The following is a 24954-nucleotide window of genomic DNA, read 5'->3' on the forward strand; positions in this document are numbered from 1 at the left end:
GGCCAATCCCATCAACGTACTGCTGAGGGAAAGAAGCCGGACACAAAAAGGTACATACTGTATGAAACCAAAAACAGAGACACATGGCAGAAAATCAAGGAAATGATTATCCCTACAATCAGATTTACCCTAGGGGGAAACAGGGAGTAGGAGGGAGAGGGGGGGAAAAAAGAAGAAAGGAAGAAAAGAAAATCCAGAGAAGAAAAACCCTATCTACTCTTCTGCCTTTGTGGAAAATAATACTCTGGGGGGATCAATCAATGAAACAAAATAAGACAGTTCAATGAAGACCATCATATCTATCATCGTTACCAATGTGAATACAACCCTCTACTTTTAAAAGTAAAAGATTCTTAAAATGGGTAGGAAAAAAGTCTACTAATGTGCTACTTATCAGGGACCCACCTAAAACATACTGACACAAAGCAGCTGAAAGCAAAAAGATAGGCAAAATATAGTGAGTATATACAAGTGAAAATAGAAATGGCAATGTTTATCTCTAGAAATGTGATTCAGGGGGTGCCTGGGTGGCTCAGTCAGTTAAGCGTCTGACTCTCGATCTCAGCTCAGGTCTTGATCTCAAGGTTGTGAGTTCAAGCCCCACGTTGGGCTCCACACTGGGCGTGAAGCTAAGAAAGGAGGAAAGGCAGGAGGAAGGAAAGAAGGAAAGAAAGAAACAAACAAATGTGATTCAGGTCAAAAGCTTCAAACAGAAAAAGAAAGTTACTTTGTGTTGGGAAAAGATGAAAATGCCAATGACTACATAACACCATAGAGTTCTGTCCACTGATCACATTGCATCAAACCTAGAAAGCAAAGTCAATCAGCGATATGTGACAAACTGAAAAACCTCACCTGTAGGGGACAGCCTTCTCCAGTTCTGTCTTTGGGGGATGGAATTTCTATAAAAATCAACCACACACTAGACTACTAAGAACACCACAATAACTTCCTTAAAAGCTGAACAGTTTGGGCCACACTTTTATACCATGATGCAATCAATGAAACAAAGATTTAATAACAAGAGTGAGCAACTTATCTGAAGTTTTTAAAAATAAACTTCGTTAACTTATTTTGAAGAAATAACATTCTATAGACTCTTTAGAAAAATGTTAGTAATTAGAGCAATGCGTTAAAAACTTACTAGGTGTGTTCAAGGCAAATCCACAATCTTAAAGGTATTTATTATTGAATAACAAAGAATGAAAGTGAATTAAATGCTCAAACCAAGAAACTACAAAAGGCCTAAAATAAATCCAAGGAAAACCTTTAGGAAACATATACAAAACATAAAATTATATATCCCCTCATCAGTTAGAACAGCAGAGTTAGGAATGGATTCTATGATACAGATCTTTGAAAAAGCAAATACCATCAAAGGCAAATTTTATATGGATAGGGTATAAGCCACCACAACGGCACAGTGAACATGTACTTTGCTCTCTTAGCAACATAGCTTTGAAAGAGAAAGCAAGAATTGCTAGAACTGAAAAAGAAGTCTTTTTTTTTAATGTTTATTTATTTTTGACAAAGAGAGAGACAGAGCATGAGTGGGGGAGGGGCAGAGAGAGAGGGAGACACAGATCAGAAGCAGGCTCCGGGCTCCGAGCTGTCAGCACAGAGCCCGACGCGGGGCTCGAGCTCACAGACCGCGAGATCATGACCTGAGCCAAAGTCGGAGGCTCAACCGACTGAGCCACCCAGGCGCCCCTAAAGAAATCTTAACTCTTGTGGTAAACCTCTCAGAAATCAACTGATTATATAGACATAAGATATCTGAAGTGTCGAGAGGACCTGAATAATATGATCAACAAACCTGATTCAAGCAGTTATGGCTAGAACTTTGTTTCAAAAGACACAATGCTTTCATTTCAAACACACATGAAACACTCACTAAAAGCTGACCAAATACTAGGCACAAATAAAACCCCAATAAGTTCCAAAACACAACAGTAATTAAGTCCACATTGTGATATAAGTTTTAATAGCGGAGAAGAAAGGAAGTCCCCATCCTCCCCCAAACAATCCATCGGGAAATTAAAGAGCACCCTTCTATGTACACCTTGCATTAAATAAGAAGTATAGCATGAGGTTTAGCAACGATATTTACTGATAAGTTTTGCCTAATTGTTCCCTGTGTAATCCACAGTTATAACAAACCATCACTTTTTCAGATTAATAGGATATGGTGGAAAGTCTGGGTTGCAAAATATTTTGAAATAAATTCTATACAAAAAATAATCATTCTTTTTAAAGTTTATTTATCTATTTATTTTGAGCAGGGAGGTGCAGAGAGAGAGGGAGAGCGAGTTTCCCAAGCGGGTTCCACGCTCAGCACGGAGCCTGCCACGGAGCTCGATCTCACAAACCGTAAGACCATGACCTGAGCCAAAACCAAGAGTCGGATGCTCAACTGAATGAGCCACCCAGGCGCCCCAAGAATTACTTCCACATAAAAGAAGAAATATGACTACAACTGCATGAAACAAACATTACATAATAAAGTTTGGATAAAATCTTCCTTAAAAATGTATGTCGCATGAAATTAGAAACAATATAGAAATGAATCAATGAGGTCAGTACCTACCAAATCCTGTGAAATACGGTCAAAGTGAGAGTCAGAGGAGATTTCACACAGTTAAGTGAAAATATCAGAAATCAAAGAAGTCTGTAATAACTGACTAAGCACACTACTCAAGAAGTTAGAAAAAGGACAGTAAAATAAGTCCCCCGAGAGTAGACAGAATTACTAAAGCTAAAAGAGCTTTAATGAAATAAAAAGCGGCAGCAGATTTGAGCACTAAAACCCAAAGTTAGTGTGTACCATTCAGGAGTCCCCAAATAAGAGGCTTAAAATCTGTCTCCTCTCCTCATTGGTGGTGGCTTCATCCTCAGTTGGTTCCTTTGTTGAAAAACAGTTTGCCAGGTGATGTACAGAAGTGCTGAATCACTATATCGCACACCTAAAACTAATATTACACTGTATGCTAACTCACTGCAATTTAAATTAAAACTTTAAAAAAAAAATGGTTGTCAACAGCCCACATCCTTCTGCTTCCTCATCCACATTCACAGAAAGAGCGTGCATGCCCCTCTTCTAACCACGCCTTACGCTGGCTGGGTGACCCAACTGGGGTCAGGTGGCGGGGGCACTGCACTATGCTAACTCGATCAGACCAATGAGCCACTCCTTCTGGGAGCTGGGAGTGTGATAGCTTTCCCCTAAAGAACATGAGCAGCACAGCAGAGGGGGTGGGCCGCTGACCAGGACGTGGGGTAATATGAGGGTCAGATGGATACCATGAAGCTAAGTAATAAGGTATGCCAGATGGATTTTTAAAAACACCTACGAAACACAATAAGCTGGCAATTGTAATCTTTAAGTATTAAGAAAAGGTCAAGAGTACATATATAAATGTTAGAAATGGGAAAGAAGCCATAGGTTCAAATTTTATACATCAGTTTGAAATGTAAGAATCTAAGTTTAAAAAAAAAAAGAATCTAAGCTAAAGTAAGTGATTATCTATACTAAAATTTATGCAAAAGGAAATGAGAAACCCAACTCAGCCAATAACTATACAAGATAGTTTTTAAAGAGTCAAAGATTTGTTTGTCCCTTTAAAAAGCTATTAGGCCCAGTGAGTTTTATGTGCACAATTTATCAGACCTAAGGAATAGATAATGCTGCTGTTACAGACACTTCTCTGGGACATAGGAAAATACCAGAAAGCTTCTCAACATGTTTTAAGAGGCTAGCACAGCAATGACACCAAACTTGAAGAAACAGTACAACAGAAAGGAAAGGTGTAGACCAATCCAACATTGGGGACGAACTTCTAAACAAGATTCCAGCAAACTGAATTCACAATGCATTATGGAATTTACCTAAGAAATCTACTAAGATCTGGTAATGAATTTCATTATGAGAACAAATTAAATAAGAGAAACCATATAATCATCTTAATAGTTCATTACTGCATCCGCAGGGCCCAAAACAGTGCCGGACACAGAGAAGTCTCCCAATAACTATCTGTGAAACAGACGAAGACTGAGATACACACATATCCCCCACCCCCCACATCGCGGCTATTTCACACTGTGTTGAGGGTCACAGGCAGAGATGATGAAATAAATGGTACAATTTTCAAAAAGGACAAGACGCAGCTGTCACCATTTTAGGTAATTTGATTAGCCAAAAATAAGGCAAAAGAAATCAACTGAGAAACTGTTGAATTAAGTAAGTCAGTTTGGCAAGATGACCAGGAATCAAGATCACTATTTTTTTTTTTTAATCAACAGCTTTAGGGGCACCTGGGTGGTTCAGTCCATTAAGCGTCTGACTCTTGATTTCAGCTCAGGCCATGATTTTGCAGTTCACAAGTTTGAGCCCCACATCGGGCTCTGCGCTGACAGTGCAGAACCTGCTTGGAATTCTATCGGTGCAGAACCTGCTTGGGATTCTATCTCCCTTTCTCTCTGCCCCTCCCCCACTTTCTCTCTCTCTCTCAAAAAAAAAAAAAAAAAAAAAAACTTTAAATAAATAAATAAATGGCTTTAAAATACCTAACATATAAAGTTAGAAAAAAATAAGGGCGCCTGGGTGGCTCAGTCAGTTAAGACTCCAACTCTTGATTTTGGCTCAGGTCACAATTTCACAGTCCATGAGTTCGAGCCTTGCATCAGGCTCTGCACTGACAGTGAGAAGCCTACTTGGGAGTCTCTCTCTTCTTCTCTCTGTCCCTCCCCTGCTCATGCGCGTGCTCACTCTCTCTCTCTCTCTCAAATATTTTTTTAAAATATATAATGGGAAAAGATATCACCCACAGTAAACATAACCAAAATTTGTAAAAACCAAACTCAGTATGTTTCCAGACATCCTGGAGCAGAAGAGCTGAATGAATGGAGACACATACCACATCCCTGGTTAGGAACTCAACATTGTGAAAATGATAGTTCTCCCAGTATTAGCCTGTGTGTTTAATTTCGATTCAAATACCAACAGCACCTCTAATGGAAATTAACAAACTGATCGTAAAGTTCACACGGAAGATAAACTGTAGATTAGGCAGTATTTTTTTTAAAAAAGGGGGAGCTTTTGCTACCATTTCACAAAACATAACATAAAGCTATTTGAAACAGTACAGCACTACCCTAGGGACAAACAGATCACTGGGAAAATAACAGAGGTTTCAAAAACATACCATGAATAGATTAAGACTTCCTTATTGCGAATGCAGATTTTCAAATCAGCAGGGAAAAGACAGACTCTACAAGAAATAGTATCAATGGAACTGGCTCTCCAGTTGGAAACAGAGTCAGATCCCCACCTCACACCACACATAAACAGAAATTTCAAACGGATTACAGAGTTATACACACAAAAAAATAAATTTATCAAAATAATAGGAGAAATATGGGAAGACAGCTCTTATAATCTAGAGATGGAGAAGGCCACCTTCAGCTAGGTGCAAAATCCATAAAGAAGTAAAGACTGACAGATTTGACTCCATAATAATTTTAAAGGTCTTTATGGAAAAATTCCATAATTCCATCTACTCCACATATTTCCAATAGACAAGACAATATTTGCAAAATAACTGAGCAGGGCTCAGTATTGAGAAAAGACAAACCCTTTCATAAGAAAAAGAAAAGCAACCCAATCTTAAAAATAGGCCAAGTAGGGGCGCCTGGGTGGCGCAGTCGGTTAAGTGTCCGACTTCAGCCAGGTCACGATCTCGCGGTCCGTGAGTTCGAGCCCCGCGTCGGGCTCTGGGCTGATGGCTCAGAGCCTGGAGCCTGTTTCCGATTCTGTGTCTACCTCTCTCTGCCCCTCCCCCGTTCATGCTCTGTCTCTCTCTGTCCCAAAAATAAATAAACGTTGAAAAAAAAAAATTAAAAAAAAAAAAATAGGCCAAGTATATGAGTAGAGGATTTACTAGAGAAAAAGTATATCTTTTTATGAGCAAACACATGCAAAGATATTTTTCCAATCAAGAAAATCCAAATTAAAACAGCAATGATACAGGCACCTGGGTGGCTCAGTTGGCTGAGCGTCCGACTTTGGTTCATGATCTCACAGCTTGTGAGTTCAAGCCCCACGTCGGGCTCTGTGCTGACAGCTCAGAGCCTGGAGCCTGCTTCGGATTCTGTGTCTCCCTCTCTCTCTCTCTCTACCCCTCCCCCACTCATGCCATGTGTCTCTCTGTCACTCAAAAGTAAATAAACTTTTTAAAAATTTTTTTAAATAAAAAAGGCAACAATGATACAACTTTCTATCATTGGATGGGCACATTTTTAGAAGGTTAATAATATCCATTTTTGGCAAGAGGGGAAATATTCACCCTCCTGTACTGTAGGTATGAATGTAAACAGGCTCAGCTTTGGGGAGGAATACATCTGGTAGTACTCATCCAAAATTATTAAAATTGTGTTTCCTTTGATGACCATCCTCCCCTCAGCCCCTCGGGAAGACAGCTGCAGAAATGTTTCAGAGCGTACCATCCCCCACCCCCACCACGCACACGCACACGCACACGCAGGAGGGTGTTAATGGCAGCACCACCATCATGCTGACAAGTCAGGACAGCCTAAAATTTGGTGCTGGTTAAATAACGTATGTCACACCTGCGCAGAACCCAGGCAGGAACGTAAAATTATGAATAGCCCTAGGTATTGACATAGAAAGTGTTTTAAGGTGTGTAATTTTTTAGTGTAGGCTATTAATAATACATATATAAGATCTCATTTATTTTTTAAAAATCATAAAGACATTTTATTGAAGGATGCCAGCAGAAATTACTCCTGGGAAAGGCAGCGGCATGGGTGGCTGAGAGGGGGGATTCTTTATATGTATTTCTGAACACTTTCAGTAAATCCCAAGAATGTATTCAGATATTACTTGTAATCTTTAAAGAAATTTTTAAAAGCAAAAAAAACATGTAACCCTAACCCTAACCTTAATCCTAAATTTTTATAATCAGTTTTTAGTGCCATTTTTAAAAAAAGAAAGCAAGCTATATTTGGAGCACTTTATGTGGGTCCTTCCTACTGTCAGCCTACAGGGCATGCTTCGGCTGACCCCTTCCAGCCGGCCCACTTTACAGATGAGGAAACTGAGGCCTGAGGCCTAGGCCCTTTCCCTATGGCCCTGGACTAGTGATATAGCAAAAACCATCAGCCTCCACTCTGGGGACTCTGCTGGCAGAATGAATTCTAGGAGGCCCTGCCCTCCCACCCACCCTAACCTCCCAGGGTCGCCCAGAAAAAAAAGAACAGAGCCAGCTCACATTTGCACAAATTTAATCCCGGCTATCCTGGTCCCCAATTCCAGAGCTCTTCTAGGCCACACGTCCCTTTTCCTGGTCACCCAAGGCCTAGTCATCCACCGCATCCCTCCCCATGGGGAGGCCAAAGCAGGGCCCATCCTCCCGGGGGCCACTCTCCCCACCTTGACTCTTGTTGAATACCGACACAGGAACTGGGTCTAACTTTGACCTGGACCCATAAAGCACAGGCAAAGCAGGGAGAAGAGAGAAGAGAGAGATCAGGGGCCCATCTGGGGCTGCAGCAGCCAGAACAGGAGTAGAAGCCAGGCAGAGGTCTGGGGGCCTGAGAGAGCCCCATTACTTATTTGCTGCTTGATCCATTTGCTGTATTTGGTGACACGGGTGTACACGCCAGGATTCTGCGCTTTGGCACAAGCCTTTTCCCAGGACAACACCCCAGCCAGAATCCATTTGCCCTCGACTTCACAAGCCAACGGACCCCCAGAATCCCCCTAGGCAAAGAGAGAGGAACAATGGAAGCCCTGGGCCCCGTGGGGACCCAGGACCCCAGAGGACCCAGAATGCCCACCCTGAGTTCTGTCTGGAAGATTCTTTCGCTCCTTGAGGTTCTCACTACATGGGGCCCTCCTCCTTCAGCTCCTCAGTTGTGGACCGATCCCAGGGTTATCAGGCAAAGTCAAAGTCACAGGGGATGGGAGCAGAGCATTGCCTGGTGATGCTGACAGAGAGGGAAAAGCCCAGCAAACCCCTCCCCAGGAACTTCCCCTGCCCCCACCCTGGGAGTCACTGCCAAGAGAAGAGCTGCCAGAACCGCCCAGAAACTCACAGAGCACAAGTTTTCTCCATAATTGGTGGCACAGATCATGTTCCCCAGGACAAGGGGGACAAGGTGGGGGATGAGGGACTTCTTGCGGTAAATCCGGTTGCACCTCTTGTTGTCCATGATAAACACCTCAGCTTCCCGCAGCTCTGGGGTCAGCGTGGAGTTGGCTGTGGAGGAGCCCAGTGGGGTGAGAAAGAACTTCTCACTCCACTCAGCCCTGGCCTCTCCCCAGTGTCCTATCACCTCCATTTCTGACACTCGGCCAAGCCACATCCCTTCACACCCCCGTGCCCGCCTTCACCTGTCTGTCTCCCTCCAGCGCGGACCATGTCTGGCAAGCCCCTCACCCTCTGAGGCTTTCAGGATCCCTCTCTCTGGGCAGCAGCTGCTTCTGAACCGAGCAGGCCACAATCCAAGTTTCAATGCAACCACTTACAGCTGGAGACCCCAGCCCCATACTGCTTCTCTCCAGCCTCTGAGCTTGGCACCGGCTGTGCCCTCCGTCACCTGATTAACAGTCGCTCCTCCTTCAGGCTTCTCAGATGCTCCTCCCAGATCCCTCCCGGCTGGCTGGATCTCGAGATCACCTGACCAAGTCTTAGCCTCCTTCCTTGCCAGCCTGCGCCCCCACCCCCACACTCAGTTATGACGCCCCGCAGGTAGGGCTCGTGTTCCCAACGCAAGGGGGCTGGGGTGCGCCAGACGCTCGAGGCTCGTCAGGTGAATGAATGAGTGAGTGAGTACATTTATGATTCCCTGACTCCGAGCTTCTGTAAGACACAAAAGATCGTGCCCAGCGCAGGCGTCGCTAGACCTGCGTTAGTGCCCACAGCAAGCCCAGTGGTGTAAACCGTGAGGACCGTCCTAACACATCCAAACAACTGCCCAGAGGTGGCAGCCACAAGCTTCCTGAGAGGCACTGTAAAGGGTCTAGCAGCCGAGGCCCCAGAAGGAAGGCAGCACGCCCTCTGTGGTTCCACACCCTACCCTCAACCCATCGTGCTCACCTGAGAAGCGCTGTTTCACCTGGCCCCAGCCAGTCACCCAGCACTGCGTCCCAACCTTCAGGTTGTAGCTGGCCTCCGGGAGGCAGATGGGCTGCACGTACTTGCCGAAGATGGCGGGAGTCTGAAGCTGGAGAAGGGCAATATCACCCATGATGAAGGTCCGGCCCCAGTACTTGGGGTGCATGATGATGTCCTTCACGGGGATCGAGACGCCCTTCGGGAAGTCCACGGGCTTCAGCTTGGGGGTGCCGAGAATCACGGAGTACTCTTTGGTGCTACGGGAGACACACGGCCTCAGCCAGTCGACGTCAGGTTTCCAAACAACGCAGTGCTCCTACCTCCGCCGAAGACCCTCTCCCTCAGCAGAAGCCCTGCCCGATGTGCTCTGCTCTTTCCATCTTGCTAATCCAGCCTGGAGGCCGTCAGGGCCAGGGATGCTGCTGCCTCCTCATTCCCTGTTCAAGTTGATTCAAGCTGGCCTCATCTATGTATGGTGTATGCAAGCGTGCAAGTGTTGCTGTACGTGTATGTTCTTGTGTGCATGGGCGGGGGGAGGTGTCTCAGGACTGGGGGGGGGGGGCAGGGGAGTGTATGCTGGGTTTTCCTGTCACCTTGCTCAGGATGCAGTCATGGCTGCTTTGGGCTCCTGCCTCAACTCAGCCCCTGGCGCCCTGTGAGACCTTGAGCAGGGCTCTTCCCCATTCCAGATATCCCTTCCTACTCCCCCTTCACCTCCCAACTCCCACATTGTTTCACAGAGGAAATGAAGAGGATGGGCTGGGCCCATGGCAGCCCCGGGTCTCCAGGCCGTGGACACAGGGGCCACACTCACCCTTGGATGCAGTGGGCAGCAGTCACCACCCAGCTGGGCTCAATGAGGGCCCCTCCACATATGTGTTCATTTTCCAGCCGGAGGCTCACCTCCCAGGGCCAATGTCGGGTCATGTCCAAATCTTCCGACCACCAGGGTCTGCCACAAACTTCAGGAACAAGTGTGCCGGGGAGACACGGTGACCACATATTGGAGAATGAGGATACCCAAGACCGAGATGCCCCCCCCCCACCCCGGGACAATTTGCACAAAGCTGTGAATTCAGGGTCTTGTTCTCATTTCAAAGATGGGGAGACAGGGTGAGAGAAAGGCACTGTGCTAGACAAAAAAATGACAATGACAGAGATAAAAGGCTTCAAGCCAGAGACATAAAGACATCACAGGAGAGAGAGAGATACTGAGACAACAGGGAGAGATTAGCTGGGAACCTCAAAACAAGAGAGAAGCATAGAAAATGCCCCAGGACAAGAAATACATTCTCTTGGATCTGGGAGAAGTCCCGAGGCCATGTTCCTAAAAGGCCATAAGCTTGCTGTATCTCTCAGATGCAAAAGGCCTCTGCCCCCACACTACTCAGAGCTAAGAAAAGCTCCTGACTTCTGTGTCAGAAATCTGTACACAGGCCATTCAAGAAAGAGCCTCCACATGGAGCCCACGGAGCCCCCACCCACAGCTTACACGGCCTCAGTTTACACGTCCTTCCAACAATCAAGTTGTACGACTGTATGAGTGAACACAGACGCAAAAATTATAAATAAAATATTACTCAACGCTGTATTTTGAAAAAATGCCCCACAATCATGTAGTGATTGTCTCGGGAGTGCAAGGGTGGTCCCACAATGGAAGAGCCCTTAGTGTATTCTCCACATAAACAGTTCTTTTTCTCTCAAGAGAAAGACCCCATGCTTTTCTCAGTAGACACAGAAAAAGACATTTGAAAAACTCAACACATACTAATGACTAAAAAAAAAAACCCAAAAACCACCTGTTACTTAGCAAAGTAGGAACGGAAAGGAAATCCTTAACAAAAGTTAGATGCCACAAACCTATAGCAAACACCATACAACATTAAGGAACACACAAAATGACACTATACTGTCAGAAGCCAGAAATGATGGTACTTTGTGGGCAGAGGGCAGGAGAATCACCGAGAGAGTAGAAGGGAGCTTTTGGCTCCTGGCATTGTTCTACTTTCTGACCAAGGCAGTGATTACACAGATGTATTCTCTACGGGATAATTTCTTATGCTGGACACTTATAATTTGTGTATTTTTGTGTACGCAGGTAATACTTCAACAACTGACTTTCGAAATCAACGACACTTCTCTACTCCAGCACAATCCACTAGAAATTATATTCGAAACAAGATACATTTTCAATAACAAAAAAATCACAGGCACTGAGGAATTAACCTATCCAACACTACGTAAGATTTCTGTGGTGATACACTTTAGACTCTAATAAAGGACACTGAAAATGATCAGCATAAACAGGGAGACAGCCCTCGTTTTTACATAAACAACTAGACATTTCAGATGTCATTCTTCCCAAAGTTAATCTATAAAGTCATTTTCCAAGTTAGAATTTTAAGAAACTTTACACTCTACAACTGACATAGAAAAACAAAGGTCCATGAATAGCTCAGTCTCTGAGAGAGTAGAACATAAAGGGACACTTGTCCTAGCAGATATCTAGACACACACCAAAACCATAATAACAAAAACAGTGTGGTATTGACAAGGACTGACAGATGGAAGCAATGGGAAAGAACAGAGAGCCTGAGGTTGTTCTGGGAACATAGGAATTTAATGTAAATAAAGGAGCCACCACCATCGGTGGGTGGAAGATGCATGTTGAATAGACGGTGCTGGGAAAACTGACTCACTATAAAGAAAATAGAAAAACAAAACTGGATTCTTTCCTACCAGCACTCGAAGACCTAGAAAGTGAAAATGTAAAGTTAATGATGAACTGTGTGACATGGGGTGGGAAAGGGCTCCTTAAACAAAACTTCAAAACACAGTCCACAGGGGCGCCTGGGTGGCTCAGTCGGTCAAGCATCCGACTTTGGCTCAGGTCGCGATCTCACGGTTCATAGGTTTGAGCCCCACGTCGGGCTCTCTGCTGTCAGTGCAGAGCCCGCTTCAGATTCTCTGTCTCCCTTCTCTCTCTGCCTCTCCCTGGCTCGCACTCTCTCTCTCTCTCTCAAAAATAAATCAACATTTTTTTAAAATCCATAAAGCATCAAACTGATTACTTTGATTAATCAAGTTAATGACAGACTGGGAGGCAATATTTGCAATTATCTAAAATCAGCACAAGACTTTCATTAGGAACATACAGGGAACTCTAGGAAATCAACAAGAAAAAAAGAACAACAGACAATAGGCCAAGGGTAAGGGCGATTTATTAGAAGAAGAAACTCGAGAGGCCAAAAGCACATTGAGGCATGCTGAAACTCCTTAATAATGAGAAAAATGTCAATTAAATCAAGAAGCCATTTTTCATCTGTTAGATGGGCAAAAACAGATAAAAGCTGCATCTAGTACGTCTGTTCACAAATGGCTGATAGGAATGCAGAGGGCTGACCAAATGAGATTACGGACGATAGATAAAAGTATGGTATCCATGTAAATGTGTGAAGTTGGTAAGTGGTTGATAAGTAATAAGTTGATAAGTTGATACTATGGCTACGTAAGGGAATATTCTTAGAAAATACACACCTACGTATTTAGAGACAAGGAGTCACGGTGTATGTTACCCTCAACTGATTCTGAAAAAATGATGCGTGTGTTCCTTGCCCTATTTGTATTCGCACAGTGTTCCATAAGTTGGAGGAAACAGAAAGGGATCTAGAGAAACACCATTTAACGTAAGTTAAAAATACATGCACACAAAACCACAACGTGTATTTTGACGAGACTACGCACAAGCAGAGATACGCACTGGACATACAGGTAAGGCTGGAAGGACGGGAAGGGGAGGATGGCAGTGGGGCATGGACAGAAGCAGGAAGAGGTAACTTAACTGAACAATTCGTAACAAATCAGGGAGGACCCGTGACCACAGAAGGCCTTGAACAGCAGGAGCAACCCACCATCCCCGCCGTCTAAGGAAAAAGGCCCTTCGGAAAGCAGACAGGTCAGACTAAATTCCAGCTTCCCACACACCCAGAAACACTATCTGTGTGACCCTCTTCAGAACACACCCTCCCAGGAGCTGAGGTTTTCCTGGCGCAGGGGCTCACCCTCCCCACCTGGTATGGAATTGTTTTCTTTATAACCTGGAGGAGAAAGAACAGAAACGAAGGAAGAGGTCATGAATCGGTTAATTTGTTCATTCGCCAAATATTCCCTCCCCTCTCATTCCATTCCCAGCCTGGAGCCCAAGGCCAGGGAGGGGACAGAGCGTATCCAACAGATACAGGCTGTATGTGCCCTCTAGGAACACCCTGTCCAGCAGGGGAGACAGGAGTAAACACACACAGTCGCCTGTGTGCGATCAGTGCAGGGACCAGGTCACAGGTGTCAGGGGAGCCCAGAAGAAGCGGTGGACAAGGACGCTTCTGAGAAGAAGGGTGATTGTGCCAGGTCTTAAAGATGAAAAGAAGGTAAAACAGAAAAGTGACAATGACATTCCGTGCGAAAGAAACACCACGGTGTGTGCCAGAGCCTCCAGAGGATAAAGGACAAGGCTCTATGATGACAAGAAATGATGCCATGGAGGAAAGTCGGGGTCAGTCACGGAGGGGGGAGGCTCAGAAGCCAGGCCGAGAAGCAAAGAGACCCTCTGGGAGGAGGGAGGCCAGAGGAAGGGTGACATGGTCAGGCTTCTATTGTGAAGAGGAAGTAGGAAGATGACCGACCAGGCAGTGAGATCCCACCAGAGGCTCCGCAGGACACAGGCAAGAAAAGAGGCGGTCTAAATGAGGAAGTGGCAGTGAGAACACGCATGGAGAGCTGGATGTGGGGTGCGGGCAGATGGCTAGGTCTTGGGTAACCCCCACTTTTGGATTTTAGGGAACAATGCCTCCTATCCACCGAGCTGAGGAGAAGAGAATAAGAGAACCCAGTTTGTAGTCAGATGAGAGCCTCAGCTTTGGACCCCAAGGAGTTGAGAGCAAGGGAGTTACCCTGAGGCAGAGAAGAATCAGGAGTTATGGCTGGAGAAACCAAGGGACTGGAAAAAGTGAAAACGGAGGAAGTGGTAGAAAAGTCAGGGACAAGGACAGAGGCATGGCCGAATGGCTACGGATTACGGGAGAAGGGAGGAAGCAGTGAAGGCAGCACCAAGTGGAAACTGTTACTTGGAGAAACCTGGCAGTGAGGGGAAGGCGCGGGGAGAGGCAGCTCGGCAGACAGGGAGGGAGAGGTTGGAGACCTCCAAGAAAATGACCGAGCAGCGCAGCGCGGGTCCAGAGCGGAGTCAGCATCCTGACCTTGAACAGGAGGTGTATCTCTGATTGATAAAGAAAGTGAGGGGGGGGGCTGAATAGTGGGGGTTCGGAGGGGCCCCTGGGGGCTGGAGGCACTCAAGGAGGACAGCACCTGGGGGCCTGCATCTTCGGAGGACAAGAGGGGCGCCAACGGGAGGAGTGGGCCGGGGGCAGAAGAGGGGGACGTGGCATCCCGGTTTCAGCGCATGGAGACCACGCGCCTCTGGCCTGCAGCGCCTGCGCAGCGGCCTGGGGTCGGGGAGGCCAGACCACACCCGGGAGGGCGGCTGGGTCTCGGCCGCCAGGCCCGCGTGGGCTGGGGAGGAAGTGGCTGCGCATCGGGAGAGAGGAAATGCAGGGGGTCCTCCGCCCTGCAGGTCCCCAGGAGGCGGCAGGGCGGGTGGCACCTGAGGGAGGCCAGGGCGGCAGGAGGCTGGCGCCATCCTGAGGGGTGGCGGTGGAGGGCGGGTGACCGTGGGGAGGCAGGATCCACAGAGTCCCAGGTAGCCAAAGAGGGGGCCAGGCCGAGGGGCCGCCCTCAAGGGGAAGGGGGGGTGCTGGGAGGGGCAGAGCGGGGACTGGGGAGGGGGAGGTGGCAAAGGACACGCGGACACACGGAACGCACGGCGGCCGCGGAGGAGGCACTGCCTCACCCGAGTTCAGCAGCGGCAGCAGCAGCAGCAGCAGGAGGAGGAGGCGGCGGCTCAGGCCCCAGGGCCCCGAGGCTCCAGCGCAGCTGAGCGGCGGCGAGGCGGCCATGACGCCGGGGAGGTGCCACCTGCAGGCCCAGGCACGCGGCGCCGCGAGTCCCGACACGTGAGGGCGCCCCTAGCACGTGACGGGGGTCCGGTCACGTGATGGGGCCCCCGGCACGTGACAACGCGCCAAGCCTTCCCCGACGCCCACGGGCGCGTTTCCGGCATCTGCGCTGGCACACCTCGTGCCTCTTCCTCGAAAATGACCTCGGAGCCCCTGGTCTGTGATTGCCCCCCGGGTGGCCAAGCCCATGAAAACACTCCCAATTGCTTTAAGCTGGTGACAGCGTCCCCCCCAGTCTGGGTAGTGAAGGCCCGCCCGAATTCCCAGGACGTGTGAGGCCACCTGGTCGCCCACCCTCTGACCGCACCCTTGGTCCCCTCCCCGGGCTCCGTGCATTCGAAAGGCTGACAATTTATATTGATTTGAGAGTCTGAAAAGATACAGAAAGCACAAGAAAGGAACATTAAGGCTAGGCAACCCGGGAAGGCGTCTTTAGGAAAGTGGCATTTGAGCTGGACCTATGACTGGAACAAGGACTCTTGGGGAAGTCGTGAGAAGGAAATACATGCCTCCTCTTCCACAGACCACCAAGGGGATGGTCTTGAAAGAGATGATGGCATATACCGGGCCTTGGGCCTTCACAGAGCATTTTTCCAGAAGGATATGGTCTCTGCATCCGCTGGGTGTGACAGAGATTGGGACCTGACCACTAAGAATCCACCTTCTCTTGTCTAGTTGGGGGATGAGGGGAGGGGTCCAGCTCCGGGGACCACATTCCCCTGCCTGGTATCTAAGGGGGTCCACATAATGAGTTCCCATGACTAGCAGGTGAGTAGAAGTGATGTGTGTCACTTACATGTCAAGGCAGTCAAGAGGAGGCTGCCTTCTCTCCTCCTGTTAATGACAGCAGCGTTCTCCAGAACAGCAGAGGCAGTGCTTGGAACTTATTAGAGATGTCGTTCTCAGGCCCCACCCCACACCTACAGGACTACAAACTCTAGGAGTGGAACCAGCGATCTGCATTTTAACAAGCTCTCCGGGGAAATCTGATGCAGTTAAAGCATGAACCACAGGGCTGAGTGGAGCCTTAAGATGGGGGAAAACATACCTGCCGACCAAGAACACTTGATTAGGATGTTTTAGGAAGAAGTTAAATTTATTGGGTTAACCCATTTATATTCAGTGGCTTCTTAAAGCCGATGGTTCAATACTTATTAATAAGCTCGGTCCCAACCCCAGCCTTCCTCCCACAACATATAGGATTGACACGGACTGCCCTCTGAGCCCACGGATATATGGGATCTAAAACATTGACCCCTGGAAGGACAGGGGACAGGAGACTGGAAGGAATTGATCAGAAGCCAGACACAGACAGAGAGATGCTGGGACACCGGACCAGAGAATAAGGGTAATGAGCCAGTGCCTCCCACACCGAATCTCCCTTGCCTTCCTCCCTCTGAGAGTACAAATGCTTGTTAACAAAATGGGCGGCGATTAGCAGCAAGTGGAAGAAGCAGAAGGAATATTTCTCATGCCCTAACTTCATTCTTGCTTCCAGTTTTGGTCTCTTGTGATCCTCTCTTCTGAGCTCCAGGGGCTGTTAAATTAAGCTACAAAGCTCCAGGCAAACATACTGAGTCCGGGGAGCAGGACCCAGTGAGCTAAAACCATGCAGAGGACTCCCACCCGAGCAGGTGGGGACTTACGGCTCCCTCAAGGGCTCCATGAAAACCACGAATAGTTTCTTTGCCACATGGGAAACTAGTTTCTCTACAGAGTATGTCATAGGCAACCCCACAACGTTCAGGAGACCGGAACTTCAGAACAAATAAGAATGCACCGCAAATGTTTATTCATTGGCATCTAAGATCTCCACACTCCTTAATGTCTCCGCACGACTTGGGGTGAGCCTGGACGTGGCCACTGGGTACTCAAGAAAGGGGGCCCCATCGCGGGGCTGCCCCAGCAGAATCCAGGTGGATCCGCACTGGGTAGGGGGGAACTTCGCCCAGTCCCAGACGCCTGGGTCGGAGGCGGAACCCCCAGGCCTCAGACCTCAGCAGGGCCGTGGTGACACCGCCTGGCTCTCTCTGCACAATCACCAAGCTCACTGTCAGGTGAAAGCCTGAGACCACAGCCACGTCGAACGCTGTCTCACTGCTCATGAGGTCTCTTCTTTGGTAGAGGCTCTCCAAGGCGTCAGGGAAGCGCCAGGCTCCAGCTGGCAGGTCGGCTGCCTCCTTCCCGGCAGGCAGAGCACAGCCAAGGTGTGGGTGTGGCCGAGGCAGGTGACTGGGGCATCAGGCTGGGACACTTTCAGGGCTCTGGGCTTACTGCCACTCTCTACTGGGTAGCTCCCTACAGGGTCAGTGGATCCCAACCAGCATTGGAGGAAAGGGCAATGAGGAGGAGGGGGAGGTTGGAGGACAGGCCCAGTGTTAAGAGTTGGAAACAGGAGGGGAGTGGGCAGGGGTGATCATGGGGCCACCAGGATGCCCAGGGGCAGCACCACGCACAGAAGTATGAAAGAGCCTGCTGAGTCCCAAGAGCAAGCCTGACTCAAGTGATCAATGACCCAGTCCCTATAGAAACTAACTTCTGTATAAACCGCAGGAAAATTTCTGCGACCACAGCCAATGCCCCAGCTCACAATCCCCACCTGGACCCATGTTTCATTAAATTCACAGACCAGGGGGCCTCCAGAATCTCCCTGGAGAAAGAGAAAAAACAAAACAAAACAAAACACAGGGATGGAAGAGAATCAACATCAGAACTGGCGTAAGATTATACTGCAGGGCCCAGGGAGATGGGCACGCATGGGGCTTCCCCACGACCTCCCCTGAGCCTGCACCAGCCCTTGGCTTCTGGGAACGTTTGAGAGTCAAAAGCTAAGTGAAACGTTTAACATCCTCTGAGAAATCCTCCTCCTTCCCAGGTGCTCAGGGATGTACAGCTAGTAGGCCCCAGTACAGCAACAGTGCTGGTAATATATTGAATTCTCTTTGAATACCCTTATTCCTCAACTGACCCTGAGCACCCCCATGATCCTCTCCAAGCCTCCCATGACCCAGCCACCAAAGGGGCATCTCCTGTCACAGCCTCCAGAGTCCTCCTCCAGCTCTAAGGTTGGTGTCTATTCTGATTGCTTGGTCCTGGGCCTCAAAGGATGTGAAATATTTTGAGTATCGACCCTGCGTGGGGGGATCCCATAATCCTCACCTCTAACCTGAAATTCCCCGACCTTAAACCCACATATCCAACACCACGCATGCATCACTTCCCCGTGTCCAGACAGTCTCAGACATCCCGTATACCCCCCACCTCACCCAGAGCACCGCATGTCCTTCCCAGATCTGCTCTGGTGGCCCCGCACCAACCAGCTCAGACAGAAACACACAGCCCTCCTAACCTCTCCCTCGTCCCCTCCCTCAACGGCACTCAGTCACCCAGAGCTCATGATTCAACGTCAGACACACCTCCTTCACCCCCTCATCCCCCCACGTCCCGCTCGGGACTCAGCACCATCGCCTAGATGATGGAAACAAACGTCTAGCCCACAGTCCTGCCCAGACGGCGTCTAGAAACTTGGACCAGCACTCCAGGCCACGCGTACTCTGACTCCAACCCTCTTCTCTGGCCACATTTGCCACCTCATTTGGTCCAGACCTGGAAAACGTTCCCTTAAATGTGACACATTCCCTGGGACCTCTGAGCTGCTCCACATGCTGATCCCTCTCCCTACAATGCTGTTCTCTTTCCAAGAAACGCAAACACTCATCCTCTAGGAGTCCTGCAAGCACCCATGGGGGAACCTGGAGTTGACATCTTTGGACCTCACCTCGTCTGTATAATCGCTATGATGTCTATGCCGCGGGGTTATGATGTGGGTTCACAGAGCTAGTGGGGATCAGTGCCCACACTGGCTCACACCGTAAGTGCCACAGAGGAGGAACTCAATCAAAGGGACTTCTGTTATTAGCGTTACCTGCCCCAGCTTCCCCACACCGTGGCAGCGCCCCCAGGCCAGCAAGGACTGCTCCCCTTTGATGAAACAGGTCAGGCCAGCTCAGGGGAGCCACGAGGGAGGAGGAGGCCGTGCCGCTTGCGAATGAGGAAACTGGGAGGGGACGTGCTCACTGCAGGGGCCACAGTGGAGCCATGAACTGACCTTACAGATACCCTTCTTCTCTGCTCGATAGGCACAGATCATCCCTTTTCTCACCATGCTGCGAAACGTTCCTAACTGTGTCTGCAATATCCAGTTGCATTTCTTGTGGTGAAGAATGTGTTGCTCCGTCTCCTGAAGGAGAACTGGCATCGGTGCTAAAACTACGAGGAGACAAGTCAGGGTCTGCATGAGTGGAGACAGCCCCCCAAACCCACTCTGGCTCTGGCTCGGGGCGCTCACACTCAGTGCCTCCTCAGAGGACGTTGGGGCAGTAGGTACTGTCCCATGGCCACAGCAGGTACTTTCCCGGAGGGACAGCTCGTCCCCCTAAAGTTGAAATCCGTGCTGGAGAGAACCCATCATCTCTGGTACCCGGGCCCCGGAGCCTCCGGGTGCTAACATTCCAACCCATTCTTTTTAAAATTTTTTTTTCAACGTTTATTTATTTTTTGGGGGACGGAGAGAGACAGAGCATGAATGGGGGAGGGGCAGAGAGAGAGGGAGACACAGAATCGGAAACAGGCTCCAGGCTCTGAGCCATCAGTCCAGAGCCCGACGCGGGGCTCGAACTCACGGACCACGAGATCGTGACCTGGCTGAAGTCGGACGCCTAACCGACTGCGCCACCCAGGCGCCCCAAGCCATTCTTAACGCAGTTCGGATACTACCCCGGCAGTATGTCCTCCTGGGAAAGAACCAGCCTCCCTGTCCCTCCCTCTAGCTTGTGGGCCACCCCCGGGGCACCAGGGTGCCCCCTCAGCTCCCCCCCCCACCCCATCAGTCTCACCTCCTTCTTCCAGTCGGCCCCAGCCAGTCACCCAGCACTCCGTCCCAGTTTCTACTTGGAAAGACTTCTCAGGGAGGCACACAGGCTGGATGTAGGAGGAGTAATTCACAGCAAAGGCCAGCAGAGCGAGGGCAATGTCGTGTCTCAAAGTTGTATCATCAAAAAAGCGGTGGCAAACGATGTCTTCAACTGGAACCACCAGTGTCGTTTTGGAATTAGGATATAACGATTTGTCTCCCAGCCATACTGTATATTCCTCATGGCTGTGGGAGGATGCCCTTCGCGTCGATCCCCTCCCACGCCTTCCAGGTTCTTCCCAGCCTGGCCCTTGTCTCCTAAGCCAGCCGTCAGGCACCGGCCTGCCTGCAAACCACACCCCGGCCCCAGACCCTAACCACTGTCTCCAGCGGTTCTCCAAAGGAGGTCCCAACACTACCAGAGCAGCGTGTGGGAACTTGGAGGAAAGGCTAATTCCCAGGGCCTCAGTCCAGGCTGAATAAAAAGTAGGGGGCTGGGACTTCCTTTCCAGACGAGGAAGAGGAAGCTCAGGGAGGGGGACAAGACTGGCTCCAGGTCACAGAGCCTGACCAGGGGCCCCAAGCGCGGGGCCCGGACACTCACCCAGTGACGCAGTGGGCAGCGGTCAGCACCCACCGGCTGGCAATGAGGGAGCCTCCGCATATGTGTTTGTTATTGATCTGCAGGCTCACCTGCCAGGGCCACTTCCTCCTGGGGGCCGGCATTCCCCCAACTATCCTCATAGACCTGTGGCCGCATCCTGGTTGGCTCACTAAAGAGAAGGGACTGGATGGGGCACCCGGGTGGCTCAGGTGGTTAAGGTGTCCAACTTCGGCTCAGGTCATGATCTCACAGTTTGTGGGTTCGAGCTCCACATCGGGCTCTGTGCTGACAGCTCAGAGCCTGGAGCCTGCTTGGGATTCTGTGTCTCCTCCTCTCTCTGCCCCTCCCCCACTCATGCTCTGTCTCTCTCTCTCTTTCTCTCTCTCAAAAACAAACAAACATTAGGGGCGCCTGGGTGGCGCAGTCGGTTAAGCATCCGACTTCAGCCAGGTCACGATCTCACGGTCCATGAGTTCGAGCCCCGCGTCAGGCTCTGGGCTGATGGCTCGGAGCCTGGAGCCTGTTTCCGATTCTGTGTCTCCCTCTCTCTCTGCCCCTCCCCCGTTCATGCTCTCTCTCTGTCCCAAAAATAAATAAACGTTGAAAAAAAATTAAAAAAAAAAAATAAACAAACATTAAAAAGAGAGAGAGAGAGAGAGAGAGAAAGTACCGGAGGTGCAGCCATTGTCCCCTACCACCCCCTCCGGATGCCCCCGGGGGCAGAGCCAGGTTTCCTCTCAAACCCTCCAAGATAGACTGTGACCCCGCGGTCTACCCACCCAAGCAGCATTCCCTTCTGGCCTCCCAGGCAGGCCTGTGCCGACCTGTACAGAAGCAGTACCTTGAGGAGAGAACGTTTGGGATCCAGTGGTCTGGGTGGACTCTGAGGCCTCTCCCACTGTGAGTGTTGGAGGCCCAGGGGTTGCAGTGGATACTGTCATCGAGGATTCCAGGAGCCCTGGAGGCGACGGCGTCTCTGGGCTTCCTGAGGTCAACGCAGGACCCTGGCTAGGGCGGTAATCCTTACCTGGGGAAGACCAGTGACACAGGAGCTGGGCTGAGCGCACCCCTAGCCTACCCTTGCCCCCTTCGTCTACTCTTCCCCACCCCCCCCAACCCCGCACCCTCACCACGACCCCTCCCCGCCAGCAGCCCAGCCCCCTCCCCGCCTGCTCGCTGCCTGCCTCCGATTGGCCCCACCGAGCAGAGGCTGGAGGAGCAGGAGGCAGAGCTGGAGGCCCAGGAAGCCCCCGCGGGACGCCATGGGATCGCTGGTGCCCGCAGCCCTGTCGCGCGCCCCCTCGCGGCGGCCCGCGGCCCTGCCCTCGCGTTGGCCGGACCCGGGTCCCCCCTCTACCCACCCCCCGCCACCGGGGCACGACTCCCAGCCAGCTAGACCTCCAAGATTCCCACCTCCCGGTTATTCACCGAAAACCAATCTAGATGTCACCGCTTTTATCGACCTTAAAATAGAGATCTGCTGGCTTACGCATCATAAATAGAAAATACAAAACCAAAGAGCAGTATTGAGTCCTAATTCGATAGCATTTGCAATTCAGTGTGAACCGGTTCCACAAACCGGACAAGGAAGAACTTTCACATTGCTCAAAAAAGGATGAGGTCCAGAAATACACTATCTGAAGACATAACTTTAAAACAAAGAAATACAGATACGTTGAAAATAAAGGGATAGAAAACGAAATACCAGACAAATCTGATGCAAAAGAAAGGTGGGATAGCAATTTTTTCAGGTCCTGACATCTAAGGCAAAGATTACATACGGGACAGAGGAATTTGTCGGGACAAAGATCTGTCGGCAAAGATTACATACGGGACGGAGAAATAACCAAGAATATGCAGTAAGCCCTTACTAGGTAAAATAACAGCTGACCGACTTCCTGGGAAACCAGTTTTCGAAACGTTCCTCTTAAGAAGCTGATAGCGGGGCGCCTGGGTGGCTCGGTCAGTTAAGCGTCTGACTTCGGCTCAGGTCATGATCTCACGGTCCGTGAGTTTGAGCCCCGAGTCGGGCTCTGTGCTGACAGCTTGGAGCCTGGAGCCTGTTTCAGATTCTGTGTCTCCCTCTCTCTCTGCCCCTCCCCTGTTCATGCTCTTTCTCTGTCTCAAAAATAAATAAACGTTAAAAAAAAAATTAAAAAAAAAAAGCTGATAGCTTATAGAGGCAAAGTTAAGCAAAAATATAGGATATTTAGCTGTGACACCTGATAACATTGACCTGATAGTGGTATGATGATTTTTTTTTACAACTACCAATGAAGAACATTCATTCTTTTTTTTTTTTTAATGTTTATTTTATTTTTGACAGAGAGAGACAGAGCATGAGCAGGGGAGGGGCAGAGAGAGGAGGAGACACAGAATCCGAAGCAGGCTTCAGGCTCTGAGCTGTCGACACAGAGCCCGACTCGGGGCTCGAACTCACGAACCGCGAGATCGTGACCTGAGCTGAGGTGGGACACTCAACTGACTGAGCTACCCAGGCGCCCCGAACATTCATTCTTACTGAGCACACAGAAAATGTTCAGAAAGGTCACAAAAGAAGACTGATAAATTCAAGGAATCAATGTCATAGCTTCTGTTCTTGGGCCAGAAGTGGATAATACTAAAATCGACTTTTACAAACAAGCCCATAGTTCTGAAACAAAAACAAAACCCTAGAAAATGATCCCCCTATTTAAAAGGAAATCATGATGTTGGTGATGATGTGGTGAAAAGGGAACCCTCTTGCACTGTTGGTGGGAATGCAAACTGGTGCAGCCCCTCTGGAAACAGTATGGAGGTTCCTCAAAAAGTTAAAAACAGAATTAGCCTACGACCCAGCAATTGCACTATTAGGTATTCACTCAAAGGATACAAAAATGCTGATTTGAAGGGGTATATGCACCCAATGTTTATGGCAGCATTACCAACAATAGCCAAACTATGGAAAGAGCCCAAATGTCCATCAACTGGTGAATGCATAAAGAAAATATGGTGTGTATATATATATATATATATATATATATATATATATATATATATAATATGTATATAATATACATACATATGTATATATACACACACAATGGAGTATTACTCAGTGATTAAAAAGAAAGAAATCTTGTCATTTGCAACGACGTAGATGGAGCTAGAGTGTATTATGCTAAGCAAAATAAGTCAGTCAGAGAAAGACAGATACCATATGATTTCACTCATATATGGAATTTAAGAAACAAAGCAGATGAACATAGAGGAAGGGGAAAAAAGAGAGAGAAGCAAACCATAAGAGACTCTTAACTATAGAGAACAAACTGAGGGTTGATGGAGGGGGATGGGTGGGGGATGGGCGAGATGGGTGACGGGCATTAAGGGGGGCAGTTGTAATCAGCACTAGGTGTTATACGTAAGTGATGAATCACTAAATTCTACTCCTGAAACCAATTTTACCATATATGTTAACTAACTAAAATTTAAATAAAAACTTGAAACTTAAAAAAAAAGGAAATCATGACAGAAGTAATGACAATTTAAAGATCACTACCGATGAAAGCACTACATATGAAATCACATATGATCCAGCTGTAGTTCTAGAAAGTAATTTATAGCTTTGACCATATTATAAAATAAAGAGGACTGATAACAAAGGAGCTAAATATGCAACTCAGAAAGTGAAAATGATCGATGGAGTAAAAATCAAAGACAGGATTTGGGAGAAAGAAAGGAAAAACGGGAAATAACAGCAGAAGTCAAGAGAGACAAAATTATGAAGATGAACACAATCAGAATTTTGTTCTCTGAAAAGCTTAAGAAGAGACATTCTAGTAAGACTGAATAAGATAAAAGAATGAAAAATACAGAATAAAGGAAAGTAACTTAAAGATATGACAGATAGGGGCACCTGGGTGGCTCAGCCGGTTAAGCATCTGACTCTTGGTTTTGGCTCAGGTCATGATTTCGTGGTTCATGAGTTCGAGCCCTGCATGAGTTCGAGCCCTGCTCGCTCTGTCTCTCTCTCTCGAAATAAATAAACTTTAAAAAAGATATGACAGATATTTATTTTTTTTTTAATTTTTTTTTCAATGTTTATTTATTTTTGGGACAGAGAGAGACAGAGCATGAACGGGGGAGGGGCAGAGAGAGAGAAGGAGACACAGAATCGGAAACAGGCTCCAGGCTCTGAGCCATCAGCCCAGAGCCTGACGCGGGGCTCGAACTCCCGGACCGCGAGATCGTGACCTG

General features: G+C 48.6%; 2 protein-coding genes across 2 annotated transcripts; both read right to left on the reverse strand.

Annotated features, from left to right (window-relative positions):
• Positions 1–7543: 7543 nt before the first annotated feature.
• Positions 7544–15142, reverse strand: LOC124522945 (putative serine protease 45). The gene is made up of 5 exons (XM_047094646.1): positions 15037–15142; positions 9949–10096; positions 9117–9391; positions 8113–8276; positions 7544–7777 (listed from the first exon to the last, which is right to left on the reverse strand). The coding sequence occupies exons 1-5, from the start codon at positions 15140–15142 to the stop codon at positions 7544–7546; spliced, it is 927 nt and encodes a 308-aa protein (XP_046950602.1).
• A 1883-nt stretch (positions 15143–17025) lies between these two features.
• Positions 17026–21508, reverse strand: LOC124522950 (serine protease 44-like). The gene is made up of 5 exons (XM_047094649.1): positions 21498–21508; positions 20719–20901; positions 20098–20360; positions 19311–19465; positions 17026–17852 (listed from the first exon to the last, which is right to left on the reverse strand). Exons 1-5 carry the CDS (start codon positions 21506–21508, stop codon positions 17619–17621), a joined length of 846 nt encoding a protein of 281 aa, XP_046950605.1. The 3' UTR covers positions 17026–17618.
• Between the last annotated feature and the right edge of the window lie 3446 nt (positions 21509–24954).

Source organism: Lynx rufus, unplaced genomic scaffold, assembly GCF_022079265.1.
Source record: "Lynx rufus isolate CCGP_SWC_20201006 ecotype Redwood Valley unplaced genomic scaffold, mLynRuf1.p SCAF_4, whole genome shotgun sequence".
NCBI classification, from domain to species: Eukaryota; Metazoa; Chordata; class Mammalia; order Carnivora; family Felidae; genus Lynx; species Lynx rufus.

What these genes read in the sequence shown, in the direction of transcription:
- LOC124522945 (XM_047094646.1), bottom strand. Translation starts at nt 15,142, where the DNA reads ATGGCCGCCTCGCCGCCGCTCAGCTGCGCTGGAGCCTCGGGGCCCTGG. An exon ending in GGTGAAACAGCGCTTCTCAG is followed by an intron (nt 8,277 to 9,116) that starts GTGAGCACGATG and finishes GCTCCTCCACAG; the next exon opens with CCAACTCCACGCTGACCCCA. An exon ending in ATGGAGAAAACTTGTGCTCT is followed by an intron (nt 7,778 to 8,112) that starts GTGAGTTTCTGG and finishes CTCTTTGCCTAG; the next exon opens with GGGGATTCTGGGGGTCCGTT.
- LOC124522950 (XM_047094649.1), bottom strand. An exon ending in GGGCCGACTGGAAGAAGGAG is followed by an intron (nt 19,466 to 20,097) that starts GTGAGACTGATG and finishes TCGTAGTTTTAG; the next exon opens with CACCGATGCCAGTTCTCCTT. An exon ending in AGAAGAAGGGTATCTGTAAG is followed by an intron (nt 17,853 to 19,310) that starts GTCAGTTCATGG and finishes CTCTTTCTCCAG; the next exon opens with GGAGATTCTGGAGGCCCCCT.